Source organism: Gouania willdenowi, chromosome 13 (genome assembly GCF_900634775.1).
Source record: "Gouania willdenowi chromosome 13, fGouWil2.1, whole genome shotgun sequence".
Lineage (NCBI taxonomy): Eukaryota > Metazoa > Chordata > Actinopteri > Blenniiformes > Gobiesocidae > Gouania > Gouania willdenowi.
In genome coordinates this window covers 1211309-1234727 of record NC_041056.1, presented here as the reverse complement: position 1 = coordinate 1234727, position 23419 = coordinate 1211309, and the positions used below count along the sequence as shown (strand labels likewise).

At 40.0% G+C, this 23419-nt stretch overlaps 1 protein-coding gene across 2 annotated transcripts in view; it reads right to left on the bottom strand.

Moving 5' to 3' along the window:
- Positions 1-640: 640 nt before the first annotated feature.
- Positions 641-23419, bottom strand: part of actn4 (actinin, alpha 4) — a 63370-nt gene continuing 40591 nt past the window's right edge. The window contains exons 2-22 of one of the 2 annotated variants that reach the window (XM_028465789.1): positions 21715-21829; positions 20661-20780; positions 17239-17325; positions 16511-16598; positions 15546-15624; positions 15377-15458; positions 12950-13035; positions 10724-10816; positions 9813-9938; positions 9631-9735; positions 9407-9554; positions 8808-8958; positions 8632-8740; positions 8402-8542; positions 7335-7517; positions 6353-6487; positions 6093-6272; positions 5287-5433; positions 4447-4527; positions 2660-2818; positions 641-2144 (exon numbers count right to left, since the gene is read on the bottom strand). In XM_028465789.1, the coding sequence (XP_028321590.1) occupies positions 1986-2144; positions 2660-2818; positions 4447-4527; positions 5287-5433; positions 6093-6272; positions 6353-6487; positions 7335-7517; positions 8402-8542; positions 8632-8740; positions 8808-8958; positions 9407-9554; positions 9631-9735; positions 9813-9938; positions 10724-10816; positions 12950-13035; positions 15377-15458; positions 15546-15624; positions 16511-16598; positions 17239-17325; positions 20661-20780; positions 21715-21829 (2574 nt within the window). In that variant the 3' untranslated portion in view covers positions 641-1985. Of the gene's footprint in view, positions 2145-2659; positions 2819-4446; positions 4528-5286; positions 5434-6092; positions 6273-6352; positions 6488-7334; positions 7518-8401; positions 8543-8631; positions 8741-8807; positions 8959-9406; positions 9555-9630; positions 9736-9812; positions 9939-10723; positions 10817-12469; positions 12556-12949; positions 13036-15376; positions 15459-15545; positions 15625-16510; positions 16599-17238; positions 17326-20660; positions 20781-21714; positions 21830-23419 lie in introns of both variants that reach the window. The other variant, XM_028465790.1, reaches the window with a different exon arrangement.

Below are 23419 nucleotides of genomic sequence, written 5' to 3'. Positions count from 1 at the left end.
TTTGTGATATAGAAATGTGGACACGACCCGAAAAGGTTGTAACCACAGAGTCTGGTGGTCCGCAGGCTTTGAGTTGGACACCTTCACGAAATAACACGTTTTTTATCCACAAGTTGCAAAAATTTAGCTGACTTTTCAGAAGTCAAAACACTACATTTTATTACATTTATTGTGATTTTCAAGAGCTTTTATTTTAATTTTTCAATTTGGTCTGTTGCATAAATGTGTATCTTTCAAAATAAAAGCACAACGTGAATTGTAAAATGGACATAAGAAAGAAAAAAGAAATGGTTTGACTTTTTAAATCTAAATACAGACTGAGAATCACTACAGGAAAAAACTAAAGGTTTCTGTGTATTTTTGTTGCAGTTTTGAGTTTTATTGGCAATTAATGTATTTTTCTGTTATTTTCAGAATCCATGTTGTCATTTGTTTCATTTAGTATTTTTCTGTAATTGTTTGTTGCAGTTTACAATAGATTGATACTTCATTTACCTCCAAAAGAAAATCAACCAATTGTGTTCATTTTGTGTATTTTTCTGTTACTTTCTGCTATTGATTTGTGCGTTTTTAGCATCATCAAGCTTTTCACAGTAAAACAGACAGAATAGAGAGACAATGAGACCAGGAGCCTGTTTTATTTTGTAAGGAAACCTTTATGAGTGCTTTGTGAAACTCATCAGAGACAGAAGGCGTTGTTGCAGTTTCCAGTACAGCAGATAAGGTTTGATATTAAAGAGTACAAAAAAAGAAAAAGAACAATCACAACTCCAGAGTTGGTTTTTCCTCCCTCCCCCTCTCCCCCCTCCTCCTTTCTTCCAACAGAAAACTTTCTCATAAACCTTCCTCCTCCTCCTCCTCCTCATTCTTTGATCCAATATCCACGATTGCATAGTTTTTTTTTTAATTCTTTTTGTGTGTGTGTATGAGTGTGTGTGTACATTTTCATGTATTGGAATGTTTAAACAAAGACTCTCAATGAGTGAAGGAAGTGTGTGTCTGTGTGTGTGTGTGTTTTTTAACAAATATAATTTAATATCCCCGACATTTCCTTTTTTTTCTCTACAAAATCTACCAATAAAGTTTGGCTGCGTGTGCTGTTACCATAGCAACCCTAGGAAAAAAACCTCTGCAGCCAATCAAAGGAATCAATGATATAAATGTGTGTGTGTGTGTGTGGCGATGTGTTAAAAAAAAAAAAAAAAAAAGCACCCAATGCCTGACAGGAGATGAACGTTTTGTAGTAGCCAATAGAAACGGAGGATTTACGTCGTCATGGAGACGAGGAAACCAGGAAGTACAAACCCATTGGCTGGTGGTGAAACTGAGTTTTTGTCCATAAACCTCACTCGGGGTGTGTGTGTGTGTGTGTGTGTGTGTGTGGGGGGGGGGGTCACCGTAATGAGTGGGTGACGTCCGTCGCACTGAAAGTAAGAGTATGTACAGAGCTTAGCCCCGCCCCCACCTGACCCCGCCTTCTCAGGAAAACAAATGACACAAGCAAGAGAAATAAACAGGGACAGGAAAGTCACCTCATCAATCCAGCAACAGAGGGGCATTGTGGGTAAATGTTATACTCTCTAGCCCCGCCCCCTCTAGGATCTAACCACAAACTTCACCTCGCTAGGTCCCGCCCCCTGCTCCGCCCTCTGTGGCAAGAGAATGAAATAAAACAAAAAATTAGCATAAGTATTAGATTAGCTTGTCCCTCCCCCATAACCACCTGACCTCACACAAAAGGCAAAGTGGGAGGAGCTAAGGCCCCGCTGGATATGCCTGTGCCTGTTGATAAAAACCTTTAAGGTGAGACTACCTATGGCATACGCTGACATTTCTAAACAGGCACACACGGGGGGCCACTCAAGCTCCGCCCATCCCCTCCCCCCCACATCCTCCTCCTCCTTTGATGCTGTGGTATCCAGCGCCGCCTCCTCTTCCACATCCCCCCCCCCCCCCTTCCCTTTCCATCCTCCTCCCTGGTCCTCCTACAGGTCACTCTCTCCGTACAGGGCCGTAGAGAAGGACATGTAGTCCAGGGCCCCGTCCACGCCGTCCGGCCCCGTGTAGGGCGCCATGCGGGCGATGCAGTACTCGGCCTGGTCGGGGGGCAGCTCCCGCCTCAGCTCGTCGGCCGTGATGTAACTCTGAAGGAAATAAAGCAGTCGACATTAGACATCAGCTAATACAGACATAGGCAACAGGCGGCCCGGGGGCCACAGGTGGCCCTTTGTTTAGTTATGTGTGGCCCGCAAAAGTAAAAACACAAAACGTGTGTTTTTGGATTCATTTGAATCCAAGAATACAAGGAATTATTTTTTTTTTTTAAACATACAAAATTGTAGACAATTGAACTAAATAACAAAAATACACAAAACAGATCTACAGTAAACAGCTCTACAGTTAACAGATCTACAGTTAACAGATCTACAGTAAACAGATCTACAGTTAACAGATCTACAGTAAACAGATCTACAGATCTACAGTAAACAGATCTACAGTAAACAGATCTACAGTAAACAGATCTACAGATCTACAGTAAACAGATCTACAGTAAACAGATCTACAGTAAACAGCTCTACAGTAAACAGCTCTACAGTAAACAGCTCTACAGTAAACAGATCTACAGTAAACAGATCTACAGTAAACAGATCTACGTCACCTTATCAGCAGCCAGGATCTTGAAGGAGGCGATGACCTGGTCGGCCGTGTCCGTGTCCGTCGTTTCTCTCGACATGAAGTCGATGAAGGCCTGGAAGGTGACGGCGCCGCTACCGTTGGGGTCCACGATGCTCATGATGCGGTTGAACTCACTTTCACCCTGAAATCAAACACGGGGGAGGAGCATCGTGAATACTTTAACCCATGCACACATGGAAGCTAAGGTTAGTATCAGGTGGAGGACAAACACTGATGATGCTACAGTAGATCATCGCCTTTAAAGCACTGGTTCTCAACATGTGGGTACCAGCTCTCATTTAGTTTTTTTTAATATTTTCATCAAATAATTAAAACAAAAACTATTATTTCCTCACATGGGATTAATAATCTACTTTAAGTCAACTAAAAAAACATTAAGATTTTAAACCAGTGTCAAACTCAAGGTCTGGGGGCCAAATATGGCCCTTTTGAGCATGTAATTCGGCCCGCAGGAGCAAGTAAAAATGACATTTATCATTGTGTAAATTACAAAACAATTGAGTTGTAGATATCTCAACCCTCTAAATACACAGGGATACAAATGTACACATCTCCTACGCTTATATCACATGAGTAATTTTTTATCTAAAATTGATGGAAAATTGTTTTTTTTTCTTTCAAAATCCTGCAAATTTCATTAAATTATTCTACTAAATTAATAACAATTGTTCATAATATTAAAGAAATGTAAGTGATGATATTGTGGGTCTCATATACTTTATTTGTAAACAGTGACTAATTCACTGGTGAGACTTATTATAGATATATTACATATATATTTTACCTTTTGAGAGCACAATGTTTATTGAATAAATGTGAAATGTTGAGAGTCAGTGCATTAAAGGCGTTGTGCTGAGTCAGCAGGGTGTCTGCAGGTCACATCAAAGACAACGTTTCGTCCAATCACAACGAGCCGACAAAAATCCAAAGCAGAGCAACAACAACGTCTTTCATTAGGGTCAAAGGTCAACGTTTTAAACCTAAATACAGACTGAGCTTAACTAGAGGAAGTGTGTTTTTATGTCATTGTTTTGTGTATTTCTTTTGTGTCCTTTTATGTATTAATCTGTGTTTCTGCTGTTGATTTGTGTGTTTTTGGTGTCGTTTTGTTACATTTTGTCATGATAAATGTAATGTGATAACCAATTAGACCAGATTACAAAGAGCCATCAACAAGCTTTAAACGTGCAAGTTATGATTTTAATTTGAAAATCCTATTTCTAATGTGTTAAAAATCAGCCGTAACTACTGTACAAATAATGTAACTACTTCCATTGAGTGGAACCATGTGCTCTGAGGCGTCCATGGTTCCAGTGTGTTGGACCTGTGGACACACTGAGCCAGCATCACACACACACGCACACGCAGCAGTACCAGTACCAGGCTGGTTCCTGTAGAAATGAGTAGAGCTCGGAAATCATCAGCAAGCATCTGGCCCGAACGCTTCTGTGGGCGCCACAGCACAGCCAAGCAGGCAATGAGGAAGAGGAGGAAGAGTGTGAGGACGAAGAGACACAGAGGGAGGAGGAGGACATGGCGTGGACAGAGGGGGGAGGGGGGAGGAGGGACAAAAAGCACACACAGTTAACACAGAAAGCCTGACAGCCAATCAGCAGTGGGACCAGAACCAATGACAACCCGAGCAGCACAAACACAAACACACGTCCTGAACAGAACCATAGCACCATCAGCAGCCACAGAGCGCTCTATGCCCCGCCCACTCCTGGCCACGCCCCCTGGCGCTCCTACCTGCTTTTCGTTCTCCACGTCGTAGCCCAGACTGATCAGACACGCCTTGAACTCCTCAGCCTGTAGAGCTCCACTGTGGTCCTGAGGTCAGCACCAGCGTTACACAGGATGAAGGACGGATGGATGGATGGATGAATGGATGGATGAATGAAGGATGAATGAATGGATGGAGGGAGAATGGATGGATGGATAAAAAATGGATGCCATGTGATCCACAGCATGTACGGACAGGACGAGCACATGGAAACACACAGATGTTCATGAACATTTAGATCAGAGCTACAGACCTGGACCAGGTCACATGATCACAACAATGACACAAACACACTTACACACACACAATATGACACACACAATGATTGACAGTAGTGTCCTCTGATGACGTTCCTTTATCTCCATGTAATGGATGTGACTGAACGACAAAAGTGACCCTCACCAGCAGTGACACACTAACACATGTTCACACACACACCCTGCACACAAACCACCTGCTCACACACACACACACACACACACACACACACACACACACACACACACACACACACACACACACACACACACACACACACACACACACACACACACACACACACACACACACACACACACACACACACACACACACACACACACACACACACACACAGTTTCACCCCCCCTCGCCGTGTGAACATGAGCGCTGCTACTCACAGGTCTGGCCCATCGCTCAGCACTTCCTGTGGTCTGGACATTCATTCAGGGACGTTACACACAGATACACACACAGACACACACACACAGATACACACACAGATACACACACAGACACACACACAGACACACATTGTGACCTCTGACCTTGTCAAAGTGGTTGAAGGAGGTTCTGTACTCGTACAGCTGCTCCTGGCTGATGCCCTTGGCGTCCCGCGTCAGGATCTGGTTCTCCACCTCGTTGATGGTCCTAGCAATGGTGGTGAGAAGCTGCTCCCAGCCCACACGCAGGTGCTAAACAGGAGGGACATTAGGAAAGAACTTTAATCTGACTCCTGTCCACTAGGTGTCACTAAACCTCCTCCCAGCATTTACTACGGCAACAGTACAAGTACTGTGTTAAATACTGTGTTAAATACTGTGTTAAATACTGACTCAATGATGTACTCGAGTACAAATAAAACAGTTTTAATGACACGTGTTGGTCTCCTGATGGAGCAAAAAAAAAAATAGTGTGTGCGAGTGTGTGTGTTACCTCCATGGTGTAGGAGGTGTACTGGTTGTGTGTGTGTGTGTGTGTGTGTGCGTGTTACCTCCATGGTGTAGGAGGTGTATTGGTTGTGTGTGTGTGTGTGTGTGTGTGTTACCTCCATGGTGTAGGAGGTGTACTGGTTGTGTGTGTGTGTGTGTGTGTTACCTCCATGGCGTAGGAGGTGTATTGGTTGTGTGTGTGTGTGTGTGTGTGTGTTACCTCCATGGTGTAGGAAGTGTACTGGTTGTGTGTGTGTGTGTGTGTGTTACCTCCATGGCGTAGGAGGTGTATTGGTTGTGTGTGTGTGTGTGTGTGTGTGTGTTACCTCCATGGTGTAGGAGGTGTACTGGTTGTGTGTGTGTGTGTGTGTTACCTCCATGGCGTAGGAGGTGTATTGGTTGTGTGTGTGTGTGTGTGTTACCTCCATGGTGTAGGAGGTGTACTGGTTGTCAAAGATCAGAGCTTCCTGGATGAGCTGGTGGTCATTCTCTAGTTTCTGGACCTCTGGAGCATAGGACAGGATGGTGGTCTGATAGTCCCTCAGGTTGGTCAGCTGGTCCTCAAGAGTTCCATTCATCTCGATGGATATCCGCCCAATTTCCTGCCGACACACACACAGCACGTTACACGCCGAGGCTCGTGAGGAAGGAGCAGGACAATTCTCTAACGTGGTGACGTTACCTCCATCTTGGCCTGGATGTAGGCGCCCACCGCGTTGGCCTGAGTGGCAAACTTGGCTCTCAGGGAGTCATTGGAGTTCTGCTTGTGGAGCTCACCCTGCAGGGCGTCATCACGCTGTGGCACCATCTCCATCGCCTACACACACACACAAACACACACACACACACGCAGCAACTGTAGAGAACCTGTAAATAACTCAGAAGAAGAATCTCTTCCACAGGAAACACTCAACTGTAGCATTTCCTGTGGGAGCGTTTCACTGAGAGTCAGAAAATCTAATCTTAACTGTATGAACTCCATAGCTCAATGCTAATCAATTGCTAGGCTAATATTAATGTTAGACTAATGCTAAACTAATGCTGGGTTAATACTAACCTGATGTTAATGCTATTGCTAGGTTAAAGCTAAGCTAATGTTAAGCTAATGCAACTCTAATGCTAGGTTAACGCTACGCTAATGTTAGGCTAATAGTAATAGTAGGATAATGTTAACCTAACGCTAATTCAGTGCTAAGCTAATGCTAAAATGATGCCAAGTTAATGTTAAGATAATTCTAAGCTAATGTTAAGATAATCCAGTCCTGGGCTAAGGTAAACTAATTCTAATCCAGTGCTAGGCTAATGCTAAAATTATGCTAGGTTAATGATAAAATAATGCTAATCCAGTGCTAGTTAAATGCTAAACTAATGTTAATGGTAGGCTAATGTTAATCTAATGCTAATCCAGTGCTAGACTAAGGCTAAAATGATGCTAAATTAATGTTAAAATAATGCTAAAATAAAGTTAGGATAATCCAGTCCGAGGCTAATGTTAATGCTAGGCTAATGCTAAGGTGATGTTAAATGAATGTTAGGTTAATGCTAAGCTAATGCTAGGCTAATCCAGGGCTAGGTTATTAGCCATGCTTATGCTAAGTTATTACTCGGCTAATGACAGGAATAACATTTGAAGCAGTGTTCTCCTCCTGGGGGGTGAGGCCCACCTTCTCCCACTTGTTGTCGATGCTCTCTGGGGTGATGGTGGTGTAGGGGTTGGCTCCGCTCAGCTTGATGCCGTTACTCTGGGCGATCCTCTGCACCTCGCCCTGGATGGCCTGGATGGCTTCACGCTCCTTGTTGGCCTCGGCCAACGTGGACTTGAACTGCTCGTGTGCCGTGATCAGACCCTGAAGGAGCACACGCAGAAAGTTGGAACAACTTTATCTTATTTCACCTTTCTTTAGCTTTTTGATCTTATTTAAACTTTCAGTGCTTTTCCAACATGTTGTAACCTATATCTATGTTTTTCAACCCATTTTTACATTTTTCATCATATTATCAGATTCTTGCACACGGTTCCGTAGTGGTTAGCACATCAGCCTGGGGTGAACACTTGGGTCCTTTCTCTGGGGAGTTTGCGTGTTCTCTCCGTGATTGCATGGGATTTCTCCGGGTACACGTTACCTCCTAGGTAAGCTAATACTAGACTAGTGCTAATGCCATGCTAATGCTAAGATGATAGTAAGCTTAAGTGAAGACGATGTTAAGATACTGCTAAAAAAATGCTAGGCTATTGTAATCCAGTGCTATGCTAACAGCTAAGCTAATGCGCGGGTAATGCTAAGATGATTTTAGCAAATACTAGGTTAATGCTAATCCAGTGCTAGGCTAATACTAATGCTAGGCTAATGTTAAGCAAATGCTTAACTGATGTTAAATTTATGCTAGGTTAATGCTAAGCTAATACTAATCCAGTGCTAAGATAATACAAACACTAGGCTAATGCTAAACTAATCTTAGGCTAATGCTAAAATGATGCTAAGCTTGTGTTAAGCTAATACTTGACTAGTTTCTTTTTTGCCGTTTATCCATATTTACAATATAAAAAATAATTTAAAACAAAGTCTGTTAAACATCACCTTAATGAGAAATAAAGGACACAACATTAGCGATGCACTGCTGTGACAATCATTTTCAAAATAAAATACCCAAAACAGTGAATTAAAATAGATTTTGTATTTTAAAACTATTCTTTGGAGTGGACCAGGGGTTGAGGAGCTCTGCTACAAACCTGGATCTCCTCAATGTTGTGGACAATGAACATGTCCTGCAGGTCCTCCATGGCCCCCTCCATCCAGTTGTTGAAAGGCGCCGCCCTCTTAGCATACTCCAGGTAAAGCTCGTCTATGGATTCCAGCTGCTTCTCTGTCCTCTGGAATCACACGAAAACATCCGTGAGGTTTCAGAACAAAACAAAAACCACGTCCAGGTCTCCTGACCCTGATCAGTGAGCGCTCGTACCTCCAGAGACTCTTTTCGTTTTTGAGTCAGGGTTCCCAGAACATCCCACTGGTCGCAGATCTTCTGACAGCGAATGTTCACATTGGCCGAGTCGTAGTAGTCGAGCTCACTGAAAAAAAACAAAGGTGTGAGTTTTTCGCAGCCTGCTAGCCGTGTTTTCCTCCCGCCGTACATACTTGAGCTCCTGTGCGATGGCGGCGATCTGCTCCACTCGGTCCTGGTGAGCTGCCAGGTCGCTCTCAAAGGCCTCGTGTTTCTTAAGCAGCGCCTTCACCTCCGACAGGGTGGAGGTCTCGTAGTCTCTCTGGGTCAGCATGGCCTCTTTGCCTGCACACGCACAAACGCTAGAGTCACCGCGGGAAAATCACCCCAACGCATTTTATCATCACGACTTCACACTTCCAACAATCGCGTGATTTAGGAGAAAGAATCTAAATACTGAGTGAAGTCTGTAAAAAAAGAGAAAGAAAATGAAAGAAAGAAAGAAGACGAGGGGAAGGAAACATTTCTTATAAAAAAGGGGGAAAAAGAAAAGAAAAAAGGGAAAGGATTTTTTTTAAGTGAGAAAAAAGAAAAATGGGTAAAAAAGAAAAAAAATAAAGAAAAAAACGGAGAAAAAAATACTTAAAAAAGGGGGAAGAAAACATTTTTTTTAAAAAAAGGGAAAAAAAAGTTTGACTTCCAAAAAGAGTGTTTTTTATTAAAAACCAGATGCTGTACTGCAGCAGGCCACTGGGGGGCGAGAGCTAAGTTTACATCAGCTTTCAGCAGTTACCGTCGGTCCAGGACTCGTGGATGGCTGCTTTCTGACGGAACTTCTCGGCCAGATGTTCGAGCCTCTCCAGACGTCTGATCTCACTGAGGATCCATTCCTCGTAGCCCTTCTCCGCTCCTTCCAGGGTGTGCCAGGCTCCGTTAATGTCCTGGAACAGCAGAGATGATGATGAAGGAACAGTAGAACTTAAACATGGACACAGTGTGTAACGTTGGGACTCGTACCGACACCATGCGTCCCTCTGAGGGCATGAAGGCAGGCCTGTTGCTCAGTCTCAGCTTGGTCTGCAGGGTGTTGAAGTTGATCTCCAGCTGACATTTCTCCTGGACCTGAGGACGGAACGGAAAGGAGACTCGTTACAAACATTACGTTACAGCTCCAGTGGCAGTAGTGAGGTTTCCCACACCTTGGGTGGTTTGTGAACGCAGCGGTAGTCTCTGAAGTCCTCCTGCTTCATCTGCATCTCGTTCACCGTGTTCTTTGGTTCTCGGTTCTCCAGCCACGGGATGGTGCGACGGATCCACTCCAGCAGCTGCACTCACACAATTACGTCTTTAATTCTCCATGTTTAATTATGATTACGTTGACCAGCATTTTCTCTAATTACAATTATTATTTATCCCCTGGAAGTGAATTACAATTACATTCTCAAATAGTAAATTTAAAATACAATTAATCGCAACTACTAAGCCTGAAAGAAATTACCCCATAAAATGTTTTTTTGGGTCTTATGACAAATTGTTTGCCTTGCCTCCGAAATGTGGTAGTTTTTCACATTTTTGTAATTTTTTATGCTTTACAACATTTTCACCCCAGTTTAAGTGTGCTCATTTTTATGCCTGGCAATAAATATATATATATATATATATATATATATATATATATATATATATATATATATAATAATAATTAAATTTTTATGCCTTATCTTAGAAAAAAAATCCTATATTTTTCCATTTTTTATTCCTTACTATATCCTTATCTCCAAAATTTGGGTGTTTTTATATTTTACATTTGTTATTTTTTATGCCTTACTGCATTTTCACCCCAGTTTAAGTTTAACTAGTTTTTAGAGTCTTATTATAGAAATTATATATATAATATTTTTTATGTTTTACTATAGCCTTATCTCAGAAAAATAAAATTCATATTTTTCCCACTTTTTATGCCTTGGCATCAACAATTTTTCAGACTTCCTGTGCCAATTACAATTACAAAGTCAATTAACGCCAAATATAATGACATCATAAATGTAATTAAATATCAATTACGTGACTACAGTTCTAATTGAGCCCAACCCTGGTACTGGTCACTCACATCACTGGCCAGCTTCTCGTAGTTCTCCATCATATGCTCGTTCTCCTGATTCACCGCCAGCACTTTGCAGATACGATTGGCCGCCGTCTCCGCCTATCAGAGGAGAGGATAGTGAGATGTGGTGGTAGTGGGTGGGTTAAACACGCCGTAAAAACGACCTGGGGCGCTGAGGGGCTTAGTGTGAGGAGCACACACTCAGGCAGTGAACACATACACATACCCAGGATGTAGTGCACACGTTAACGCTAAACACACTCCACTGGCTACAGTCATGCGTGGCCTGCTGAGGGTTAGTTCCAGTGTGTGTGTGTGTGTGTGTGTGTGTGTTGTCAACACTCCATGCGTGTCCCTGTAAAGCAGGGAGGAAACCCAGGCAGCTAGTTACTGGTTCCTGTGGCGCCGCGGTCCACCTCAGAGTGGCGGTTCTAAGCTTTTACACTGAGACGCTGCGTAGGAAACACACAACAGTTCACACACTGTGACATTTGGTGGATTTTTATTATCACTTTCTACATTTTTCTCTCATTGTTTGAGTCGATTAGTGTATTTTATTGTGTTTTTTTATTTAACAGGAGTAATTTTGTTGCCTTAGTGCAGGGGTCTGCAACATGTGGTTCTGGAGCCTAATGTGGCTCTTTGACTCTTTTGCAATGGCTCCCTATAGCTTTTTTAAAAAACTATCTCAATAAAGAGTTGTTATTTTTCTACAGATTCTATTAATGATTAATTACATTGACACCAAATAAAATCATGATATAACAATTTATTAACCTAAAATAAATCACGTTGTATAATGACTCAGCACTTTCATACTTCACCTCCTACAACATCTACAGACCAGATTCATTTAACCACCAATGTACAGGTTAAATATGTATGTTTTATGTGTGGCAAGAAATGATCATGTGTTAATACTTTTTATAGACTTTCAAATACATTAACTATAAAAATCTTCTTTATATAACATTGTGTTCATGTAAACTCAGATGTGTAAGAATTTAAAGATGAAGATACTGTTTCATTGTTATTTATGTTCATTTATTTTATTTTTAAAAAGTTTTTGAATTGTTATTTACATGATTGAAATAAAAAAATAAAATTAAATCAAACATTATTCTATATAATTGTAACTGTATATAATTTAATACACTGTATTGTCTTCATAGAGGACTTTAATCCAGCTGAGATGAGGTTAAATGGTGAACGTGTGTGTTTTTAGCGCTATGTGGTGTATTTTTAGTTTTAGTTTAACTAAAGAACAGTTTAATGTAAAGTGGCTGAACCAGAGAAATCCAAGCATTTAATAAACAAATGTGAATTATCAACAATTTTGTGCCATAATAATAACAAGCTTGTTTTATTTATTCCTAAATAGGACAAATTCAAAAACTTTATGAACTTTCATTTCATTATTTTTAATCAAACAAGGTCCAAAGCATCAATTAAAGAACAAAACAGAATGATAAACAGATAAACAGAGATCTTCAGGGCATTTCCTTTTAATATTTTACCATGACATAATTCTGAGGGCCACAGTGAAGTCTATAAAGGGCCGGATTCGGCCCGTGGGCCTCGAGTTTGACTCGTGTGCTTTAGGTGCTCTGAGGTCATAAAGGAGAAATGTGTTTTCTAGTGCATGTTGCACTAAATACGTAGATTTTCTGTAACCCCTCATTTAAATTAAAATCTGTAACTTTCAGCAACACTTGGTGCAGAGCTGAGCTGATGTTAGTGGAAACTTCTCACCTTCTGAGCGCCGGAGAAAGCGTGATAGAAGCAGGACACGTAGGTCATGATGGCCTTCTCGTCTGGCCTCAGAGTACCAACGATGTCTACAGGAGTCACCCAGCACAGAAACACACACACACACACACACAGAGACAGAGAGTGAAGCCAAAGCTGCCCCAAGAGAACCTGCAAACCCTTCCTGCTGCAGGATGTGAGAGGTGTTAACTTCCTGGTCAGGATAAGAAGAAAGAAACTGGACTCCTGCAAAAGACAGCGAGCGACGCTGGAGTTTAGGACACAAACACAGGTCTGAAGGAGAGGCTGAAAATGTGGAAGAATTACAAATCAACTCTAAATTTGATCTGAAAGATAAGGTTTTGGGACAGTTTGTGTGATCGAGCCTCCATTCAGACGTTTTAAATGATGTGTTCGTGTCCCGTCGGAAGCCTCGACACCTGGTTAGTAACAGGAAGTCAGGGGTCAGAGGTCACGTGATACCTTCTGTGCTCCAGAGAATGCATGGTAGAAACTGGACACATAAGTCATTATGGCTTTCTCATCGGGCCGAGCCGTGTTCACGATGTCTATAAGGACAGGAGGGGGCGGAGCCTGTGGTTAGACACACACTAAACACACATTGAACACACACATGGTCACATGGGAGGAGGAGGAGGAGGGGCGTCACTTCACATCTGCTGTAAAACCTCAGGAATAAAAACAAAAAGCAGAGTTACAGGAACTTCCAAACCACGTTATCGGCTGCATTTGACCTGATCACCATTTAGAGCAGAACCCCGGTAGATGAGAGGAGTATGCAGACATGGAATGACGAGGATTTGTTTGACGAGTTTTGTATGGAAGCACATAAACGGATCAAAACCAAAACATTTAAGGTTACAATGTTTGAAAAAAGTAGCTGCTCTTATTCTGACAGGGTGTTTCCTGTTGGTTTGGAGCTTTAAGAAGCTGCGTCTAAATGCAAACGACAAATCAAAGCAGCCAAACATTTGTGCATGTGACTTATAGCCCAGAAGGACAGTGAGAATAAAGAACTATATGCAAAATATCATAGAGAATAGACTTTACATCACTGTGCATATTTACAGGAAATCACAATATTGGTAGAAAACGACTTATAATCAAGCGCAACTTATCATCCGGGAACGTGTGTGTGTGTGTTTGTGTACGCATCAACACAACTAGGTTTTTGTTTTGCTCTGGTTTCATTAGCTTTCAATGTTTAGATGACTTTACTGGTTATTTCACTGCTAAATAGATTTAATAAGGTCAACTACTGTTAATATATTTTATATGCTTCAGATGAAATCAGACCAGATTACGTCATGAGACATGTCATGTCTGTTTGCTACACTGATAAACATTTTTTACAGCTAATATACAATGAAAATGTGCGATATGTTCCCAAAACATGTACGTGAGGTAAACGTTTAGTCCGTGTCTTTTTCAGCGAAACACCAACAACTGATGAATTACCCTCAAGTTTTGCACAAATTCTCATGGAGCCATGAGATTATATAGCGTGACATTTTGAACAAGATTAAAAATATCCGTCCGTTTGCTTACTATATGGACTTGGTGCGGTTCAGGTGGTGAATCTGCAACATTGATGCATTTTTATTTAATCTGGTTCTCTTTCACACTACTCTTTACCAAGTGCACCAAACTTTGTAAACAACATGTTTCCTTGTCCCCATGATGTTTGCGTATCAACGTCAAGTCCTGTTTTTGGTCCTGGTTTGCTTTCTCACATCATGAAAAACCACACCAGGCTTCACTTGAGATGAACCGAGACCCACACTTTACACCAGTGCCAACGGACCGGACTACCAGAGGAAACTACGCCTAGTGCAGGGAGAGGGATATGTGAAAGCACCCTTAGTCACTCATTTTCTGGGTGAAAAATATGCTTTTTCTATGAAGGTAGATATGTTGTAAAATATGAGAGCTTGGAGAATGTGAATATATCGTTTACAACCACAACTCTTTGGTTACAGCTTATTCAATCTACCGCTACAGAAACACAAACTACTTTCCTCGTGTGAATCTGCGCTGCTTGAAGCTAAACACATTTGTACTTGTAAAATGGACTTGGTAAATGGACATGATTTATATAGAGCTTTATAACCACTGAAACAGTCTCAAAGCGCTTTACATATCATCTCATTCACCCAATCACTCACATTCACACACCAGTGGGACAGGACTGACATGCAAGGCACTAGTCGACCACTGGGAGCAACTTAGGGTTCAGTGTCTTGCCCAAGGACACTTCGACACATAGTCAGGTACTGGGATCGAACCCCCAACCTCTCGATCAGAAGACGACCCACTACCACCTGAGCCACGGTCGCCCATTAATATTCAGTTCACACACATGTTCATTGTTTTATTGCTTCAAATTGTACATTTTGTAAAATTTTTACAAGTACAAATCTGTTTTGCTACAGACAACTCGCAAAATGTGTGAAAAACTCAAGCAGCGCAGATTCACGTGAGAACAGTAGTTTGTGTTTCTATAGCGACTGATTGGAGACGTTATGGTTGTAAACGATATCTGACGCAAGTAATTAAAAAAACATCACATTTTGCAACATATCTACCTTCATATTTTTCCCTCCAAAAAACATCCATGTGAGGCATTTGTCTCAAAATACATGTACATATATGTGATGTCATCTCTAATGCTGCCCACTTTAACGATTGTGTATCTTTCTTCTAGAAGAAAATACGTAACGTTAATTGTCGGAATTAGAAAATGTTTTCTTCTTTCTTCTGTGTCGACACGAGTTGATCATTAGAGACACTGGTTGGTTTTTGTTACGTGTGTGAAATTAGCTCAAGTGTTAGGCTTTATTTTTCGTGACGGTGAACACTACAGAAGGCGGGAGGAGGGTTCGGCTCTACCTTCTGCGTCCAACATCTTGGGGATGTCCAGGTGCTTCTCCGCCACCTCGAAGGCGTTGTTCAGGTTGGTCACCGGGTCTTCCTAAAGAACAGCAAAATAGTTGAAATAAAGTTAGCAAAGCAAAAGGAGAAAAAGGTCAGAGCGGTGGAAACGGTGAAGCGTTCGTACCTTTCTGAGGCTGTCGTAGTCGATGAGATCTGGTCTGTGTCTGTGGATCAGAGCGTTGAAGGCCAAGCCGTCCTTCCAGCTGTGGCAGAGAGAGAGAGAGAATACATGGATCACACATGATTGGACTGGGATTTTTACTGTTTGTGGAAAATACCAAAAACAAACCCAGTCAAATAAGAAATGTCAGAAAATACATCAAACTAAAGATTATATATGTGAAGAAAATACACAACAAATACATTAAGTTTAAGAACAGGTGGAGGAAAGGGTCCTAATATGGAGCGTGTGCTTATTTACTGGTTTATTTTGGGCGTGTGTGTGTGTGTGTGTGTGTGTTGAAAAAGACAAATATTAAAGCAAAGGTGTTATGTAATTTATCCAATTATACTCTTTATTTCTTCTAAGATCAATAATGGGGGACATATGATCTATCTGGTTTAAAAAAAAATTAAATTTACACGCTTTAATTTCAAAATAAAATCAGATTTATTTATTTATTCTAATTAAAGCAAATATTATTCATTGAAATTAGTTGATTTCATGAGCAAAAGTCACCCAAATTCTCCCATCATGAGCTTTATACATTTTCTATTTTTATTAATAATGAAAAATAATATTTTATCATAAAATAACAATTTTGACATTTGAAAATCAAGAAACTGCACAAAATGAGTAAATGAGGGTCAAATCTGACCAATCACATTAATATTTATTAATAGATTGTGTGTTTTTTTGTTTGAGTGACAAAAGGTGAAAGGATAATTATTATTTTTGAATGTGTGGAGGTGTTTTGTCACCACAGGCCAACAGGGGGCGTCATTTCCACAGCGTTCCCATAATGCATCATTCAACAATCAGTGCTCTGATGCGTTCAAAGACCCCTGGTATTCTGAGCGAGGAGAACATTCCTATGATCGTCAGAGAGGGTGTGTGTGTGTGTGTGTGTGTGTGTGTGTGTATGGTACCTCATGTGGAAATTCTGCACGTTGACATTCTTGTAGGGAGCGGTTTTCCTCTGGCACCACAGAAGAAGACCTTCCTTGGCGGAGGTCTCTGCACAACAAACAGGAGGAAGTTTCCATCAGATCAAAGGAAACAATCAGATTAATAAAAACAATCCTCTGATCAATGAGAGCAATATCTTTGGGTTTAAAGGACAATTTAATGAGAATTTAATTGAGTTCATTATAGAATGTAAACCTTAAAATAATTAAATCAGACATGGAAAACTGGCTAACGGTGGCTAATATTAATTGGCCCTGAAAGTAAAAGGAAAACATATAAAAATAGACAAAAAAAATAAACAAAATATACAAAATCAACACAAAAACACACACAATGAAAACAAAAATATACAAAAGACTCATAAAACACAAAGAAAATTACAAAGATCTACTCCCAAAATGCACAAATAAAAATACAAAATGAATATAAAAACAACTATAACAACTATATAACAACTATATAACAACTATAACACTATTACACAGAATGACTAAAAACCCAAAACTAAAAACAAAAATAACAGAAAAATATAAAAAATGACTCCAAAAACACATTTGTTGTTGTTTCCTGTGTTAATGCTCAGACAGATAATTAGTGTAATATAAGTAATAAGTCTGTGATGAAGGGAAAGGGAGTGAGGAACACACAGTTTAAGGTAAATGTGTTGGAGAAAAAGATGAAGTTGTACCTTCTACTGAGATGTCCTGGATGGCGAAGCGAAGGATGATAGTCCAGATCATTCCCAGGGTCATTTTAGCGTTTCCATCCACGATTTCTGCTCAAAAACACGAACTAACAGTTTATCAGAGGGACAGTGGACGCTAGAGCAGCAAACAACCATGACTTTTATTTTTTCATTTAGTCATGATTACGTTTCTGTTTTGGAGCACATATTTTAGACATCACAAACTGAAGTGTAAGTAGTCTTGAACAAAGTAGTAGTAGTTTAGTAAACATAAGTTACTTATTACTCCACAGCCTGCAGGCACGACTACACTGTTTCATGTTCTGTTATGATTCATGTCAGGTTTTAGTTTCTCTTTACTTTTAGGGAGAACTGTTGGAGTTTTGGTTTTTTTTGTATTGGGATTTTGCAAAATGACTCCCAAAAAATATGCGTTGGAGTGTAACACACTAAATGACAGAAAAATACAAAAAAAATGCCAAGAAAATACAGAACATGACAAAAATACACAACATGACAAAATTACAAAAAATGGCAAAAACACACAAAATGAATCCAAAAACACAAAACGACAAAACAAACTTTAAATATGTGCAAAAACACTCCCAAACACAAAATCCCAGAATACACTAAACAAGGATAAAAAGGCACAAAAGGAGTTAGAAAACACACAAAATGGCAACAAAAAATATGCAAAACTACAATTAAAAAAATATGCAAAATGATTGACTTCAGGTTTTTGATCCTGTTTATTTTTTGGGAGAACTGTTATGGAGTTTTTTTGTTTCTATTTTGCTTTGCATTCTGGGATTTGGAGTTTGGAATTTACCTTCATTGAAGATGTGTATTTTTTGTTGCTTATGAACCTTAGGGGGGATATTTTGTAATTTCATTTTGAGAGAAGTTGTTAGTATTATTTTGTGTTTATTGCATGTGTACATTTTCCTCTGCATTGCAGAAAGAGTGTTTATTTGTATTTATTAATATCCTGTTATGTGACCTGAGACTGACTGAAAGAACTACATATGTCATAAAGTCCTAATTGTGAGGAGGGAAACCTGAAAATATTAAATAAATATTAAAAATACACCCTAACAGCGTCACATAGGAAAATAAATGTTGTTAGAAGCCAGGGTTCGGTTCAGTTATCATTGTAAGCATGTAATTGATCATTCATTACAACTATGGTGCATTTATAATTTAAAAAAATCAGTTGATGTCGTAATTGCAATTAAATTGTAATTGAGTTAAGATAATTCACTTTGTAAGTATAATTACCCTGAAAATTCTATAAAATTGACAATTATAATTTAACGCTAAACTGTTGAACAATGTTACAGTTCTACACATGTCGTAAAGAATTATTAAAATATTTTTAATTTCAAGTTTTTCCACATTTTACCACTTTAAAAAATTGTAATCTATGGGTATACTGAGACAAAAAAGGCTCAGACGCCCACACAGAAAATATGAATACCAATATTTTTATTGATTAGGAAGCAAAACAAGGTAACCAATAGATAGGAAATCAATGAGATTATAGATATTAGTTTTTAGTGTATTTTACAGTTGATTTAGGACCTGTTAGCATTAGAGATGCTAACAGAACGCTAACACAAGAGGAAGGTTAAAGGTGTAGAGGATGATTTTCTGGAAGTTTAGAAAAGAAACGCCCTCTGCACATGCAACACTCTACCTGCTTCCAAAAGGGAACGCCTACGTGCACGAGCTCAGCTTTCCTCGTGCACGAGCTCAGCTTTCCTCGTGCACGAGCTCAGCTATCCTCGTGCACAGTTCTGTTTACAAGTTGGAGTCGGCATCGCTCAGACAGGCTTACCTTGCAAAAGAAGATTTGCACTTTTCCCACTATGTCAGACTCACCACCAGTGTAACAGATTACATGTAACGGCATTATGTAATCAGATTACAAAATACGAGTAACTGTAATCCGTTACAGTTTAAATGGTTAGTGATCGAATTACGCGACATTGTTAAAATCAATGAATTACATGACATTAATTCTCAGTTTCGTGGTTTATTCCCTCCCCACATGGTAACGTGATGCTTCTCCCAGAAGCCCCAATGTAAATATGAAAAAACCTATTTATGTGGGTCATGAGCAGCAGGAGGAGGAGCTAAAGCCAGAACCAGTAAGAAGCGTTTGTTGTGTGGTATCTGCAGCACAGAGCAGGTATAGATGTGTGAGATGATAGATCTATAAACACTTCTGTTCATACTTTCAGTTGAAGAGTGACAACGCTTGACAAACTTTGTGGATGTGTGTGTGTGTGCGTTGGTGTATGTGTGTGTCCGCCCTTGTGTGTGTGTGTGTGTGTGTGTGAAAAGGTGTATTTAATTGCAGGTGTTTTTAACGTGATGTTTTACTTCCTGCTATCATAGATTTATCTTTTATTTAGTAACATCACATACTTCTCTTATTCTACATTTCACTGTTCAATTAAAATGTGATGAATAAACATATTATTTAGATATGAACAATAATTCTGATAACTGATTTATTAATTATTTGTTTTTTTCTACAGTTGCCATTTTAATGCAGTTGTTGATCACATTGATTATTGATCAATATTATTGCTTCTGCCTGTTGAAATGTTTATTGTCCAAATATTTGTACGCTTTAAACTAAAGACAGAAAATGTCTCACATTGATTCCAGAGCTCATTGGTTTGTTTTCTGTTTGATTTGCTTCCTTTGATTCATCCTGAGGAGATACTTTGATGTTCATCAGCTGCTCGTCTCTCACAGTGTGAACATCTCACTAGTATTTAAAACAATAACTGGTTACACAGAGGATGTTTTCAGATAAATATCAAATACATACAATATTTTTAAAGACGATGTTTTGACCTTGTAGATTATTTTTGTGCTTAAATTAAACTGTTCTAGAAAAACCTTCTGTAACAGACTAGTCACTAGTAAATAAAGAAACATCAGTGTAGTCGAATAATAGTCAGTTAGCAACGTCGCTAAGCTATCTGCTTATCAATGTACACACACACACACACACACACACACACACACACACACACACACACACACACACACACACACACACACACACACACACACACACACACACACACACACACACACACACACACACACACACACACACAACACACACACACACACACACACACACACACGTTTATTTCAGCTGCATCTCTTCTTTTACTCCACGCATCAGCTTTTTGACTGTCAGTGTGTGTGTTTTGTGTTCGACGGTCAACAGTATCAGCAGCAGCGTCATGCTGCAGGAATGTCATGGCTCCCTTGTTGGAGTGGGAGAAAGGTCACACACACACACAATTTAACACAACCTCCCTCACACACACTGTTACTGTAGATGCACACACATACACACTGTATGGCCTTGTGTGTGTGTGTGTGTGTTAGTGTCTCACCCTCTGCACCAATAGACACCAGTTTGACCCCTTTGCTGGCGATGAAGTCCAGGGCTTTGTTCACGTTGTTGATCTTGTGGACTCTCATCTTTCCTCGCTCAGGCTTAGGTAACCGTTCTCCTGCACACACACACACGCACACACACACACACACACACACACAAATCAGCATGTTTCCACACACTCAGCAGAAAAGTGCCATCACTCAAACATGACCTCACAGTAAAAAAAAAAAAAGGAAGTTCAAACATCAAACAATCTAAACAATCTAAGTTTAGCGCAGCAGCCTGAATTACACACCAGGCCACACACCAACACTGAGAACAAATAGATATAAAACAACAAAAATACAGAAAATAAATAGGAATACACACAAAATGCTAGATAAATACACACACAATGGTAGAAAAACCCACACAAAATGACAATATAATGCATAAAATCACTCCAAAAGCACACAATACAACAAAAAAAAACTAAACTGGGAACAAAAACACACAAAATGACTAATAATAAAACAAAAATACAAATAAAAATACACAAAATTACTCCAGATCCTTCTAAAAAATTGAATAGAGACAAAATGCCAGAAAAGTGCATACAATGCTAGAAAAAACTAAACGACTCTAAAAAACACACAAAATGGCAACAAAAACTCAAATTAACTCTTGGGCCGTAACACACAAAGTACAAAAAAAATACGTAAAATGACTCTAAAAAATCATGCCGAAACGAAAAACACACAAAATTACAAAAAAATGAACAAAATGACTCCAAACTCACAAAATGAGAAAATAAACTTAAATGAACCCAAAACAATAAATAATGGCAACAGAAATATACAAAATAACAATAACACACAAAACTACATATAGAAATGTTCAAAATGACTCCAAAAAAATACATTTAAAAAAACACACAAACTGGCATGAGTAAAGTATAAAAAACTGTATAAAACATTAAAAAACGGAGGTGAAGCAGGCGTGTCAGAGGAATAAAAGTGTTAGATCATGTGACATTGTTTGATGTGGAGCCAGATGTGTTGCTAGGTTACCTGAGATGACCTCTAGCAGCAGCATGAGCTTCAGTCCATCTCTGAAGTCCTCCTCTATGTTCTCAATCTGAGTACCAGCCTTCCTCAGGTGGGAGTTACACCACGCTGTGAACGTCTGCAGAGAAACGGACTGACGTTAGCGTCTGTATTACTGTATTCATTTATCAACAACAACAAAAAAACAAACAGTGTCAAATGTCCGTTAGGAAAAGTCCGTACGCGATGAAAAAAGCTTAAAACCAGTTCTTCCTAAAGGCTGGAGAACCTCTAATCTCCCCCAGCATCTCCAACAAAGAGTGTGTTTAACTCACTCACACGTGCTGTCCCTTAGATACACGGATTGTGCAGCTGATGTTAATATATGTATCTGTGTATTTTTGTCATATTAAGCTTCATATGTATTTCAGGGCATTTTATTTTGAAAAATACCTGCAGTTATGTTTGGAGCATAAGCAGCACAGTGGATAAAAACATTTGTTGTGAGGATTTAACAATCAGAATAGAGTCACAGATTAGAACGTGCACAGACATGACCTTAAAGCTATTCACTCAGAACAGGAAGTCAAAGAGTCAAACGTGGCTTTTAATTGGCAGTGGCGTCTTAGACGTTTGGTTGTGTTCTCACTAACATTATGACGGCTGCACAAAGCCCCCATTGAGCCAAAGGAATAATGGAGCCTTCAGCCCACCCCACATACCCACCACAGACAGGAGGGGAGGGGGGCGGGGCTAAGAGAGAGACTATAAACAAACACACGCACAAAGACGGTGTGTGGGAGGAGGCGGGGCCGAGTGAAAACAATGCAACAGGAAACTACCAGGCACAGAGACAGGAAGTCACCGCTTAGCTCAGAGCTGAGGTTTAAAATGGTCACACACACATTCTGCACATTTACACACACACACACACACATTCTGCACATTTACACACACACACACACATTCTGCACATTTACACACACACACACACATTCTGCACATTCACACACACACACACACATTCTGCACATTTACACACACACACACACACCACACACACACACACACACACCACACACACACACACACACACACACACACACACACACACACACACACACACACACACACCACACACACACACACACACACACACACACACACACACACACACACACACACACACACACACACACACACTGCACATTTACACACACACACACACACATTCTGCACATTTACACAGACACACACATTCTGCACATTTACACACACACACACATTCTGCACATTTACACAGACACACACATTCTGCACATTTACACACACACATTCTGCACATTTACACACACACACACACATTCTGCACATTTACACACATACATTCTGCACGTTTACACACATTTACACACACACACATTCTGCACATTTACACACATACATTCTGCACGTTTACACACATTTACACACACACACATTCTGCACATTTACACACATACATTCTGCACATTTACACACATTTACACACACACACATTCCGCACGTTTACACACATTTACACACACGCACGCACATTCTGCACATTTACACACCCGCACGCACACACACACACACATTCTGCACATTTACACACACACACACATTCTGCACATTTACACACCAACATTCTTCATTTTATTTCAAAACACACTCATTTCAATTGCATTCCCGCTTTAGTTTCTGCTTC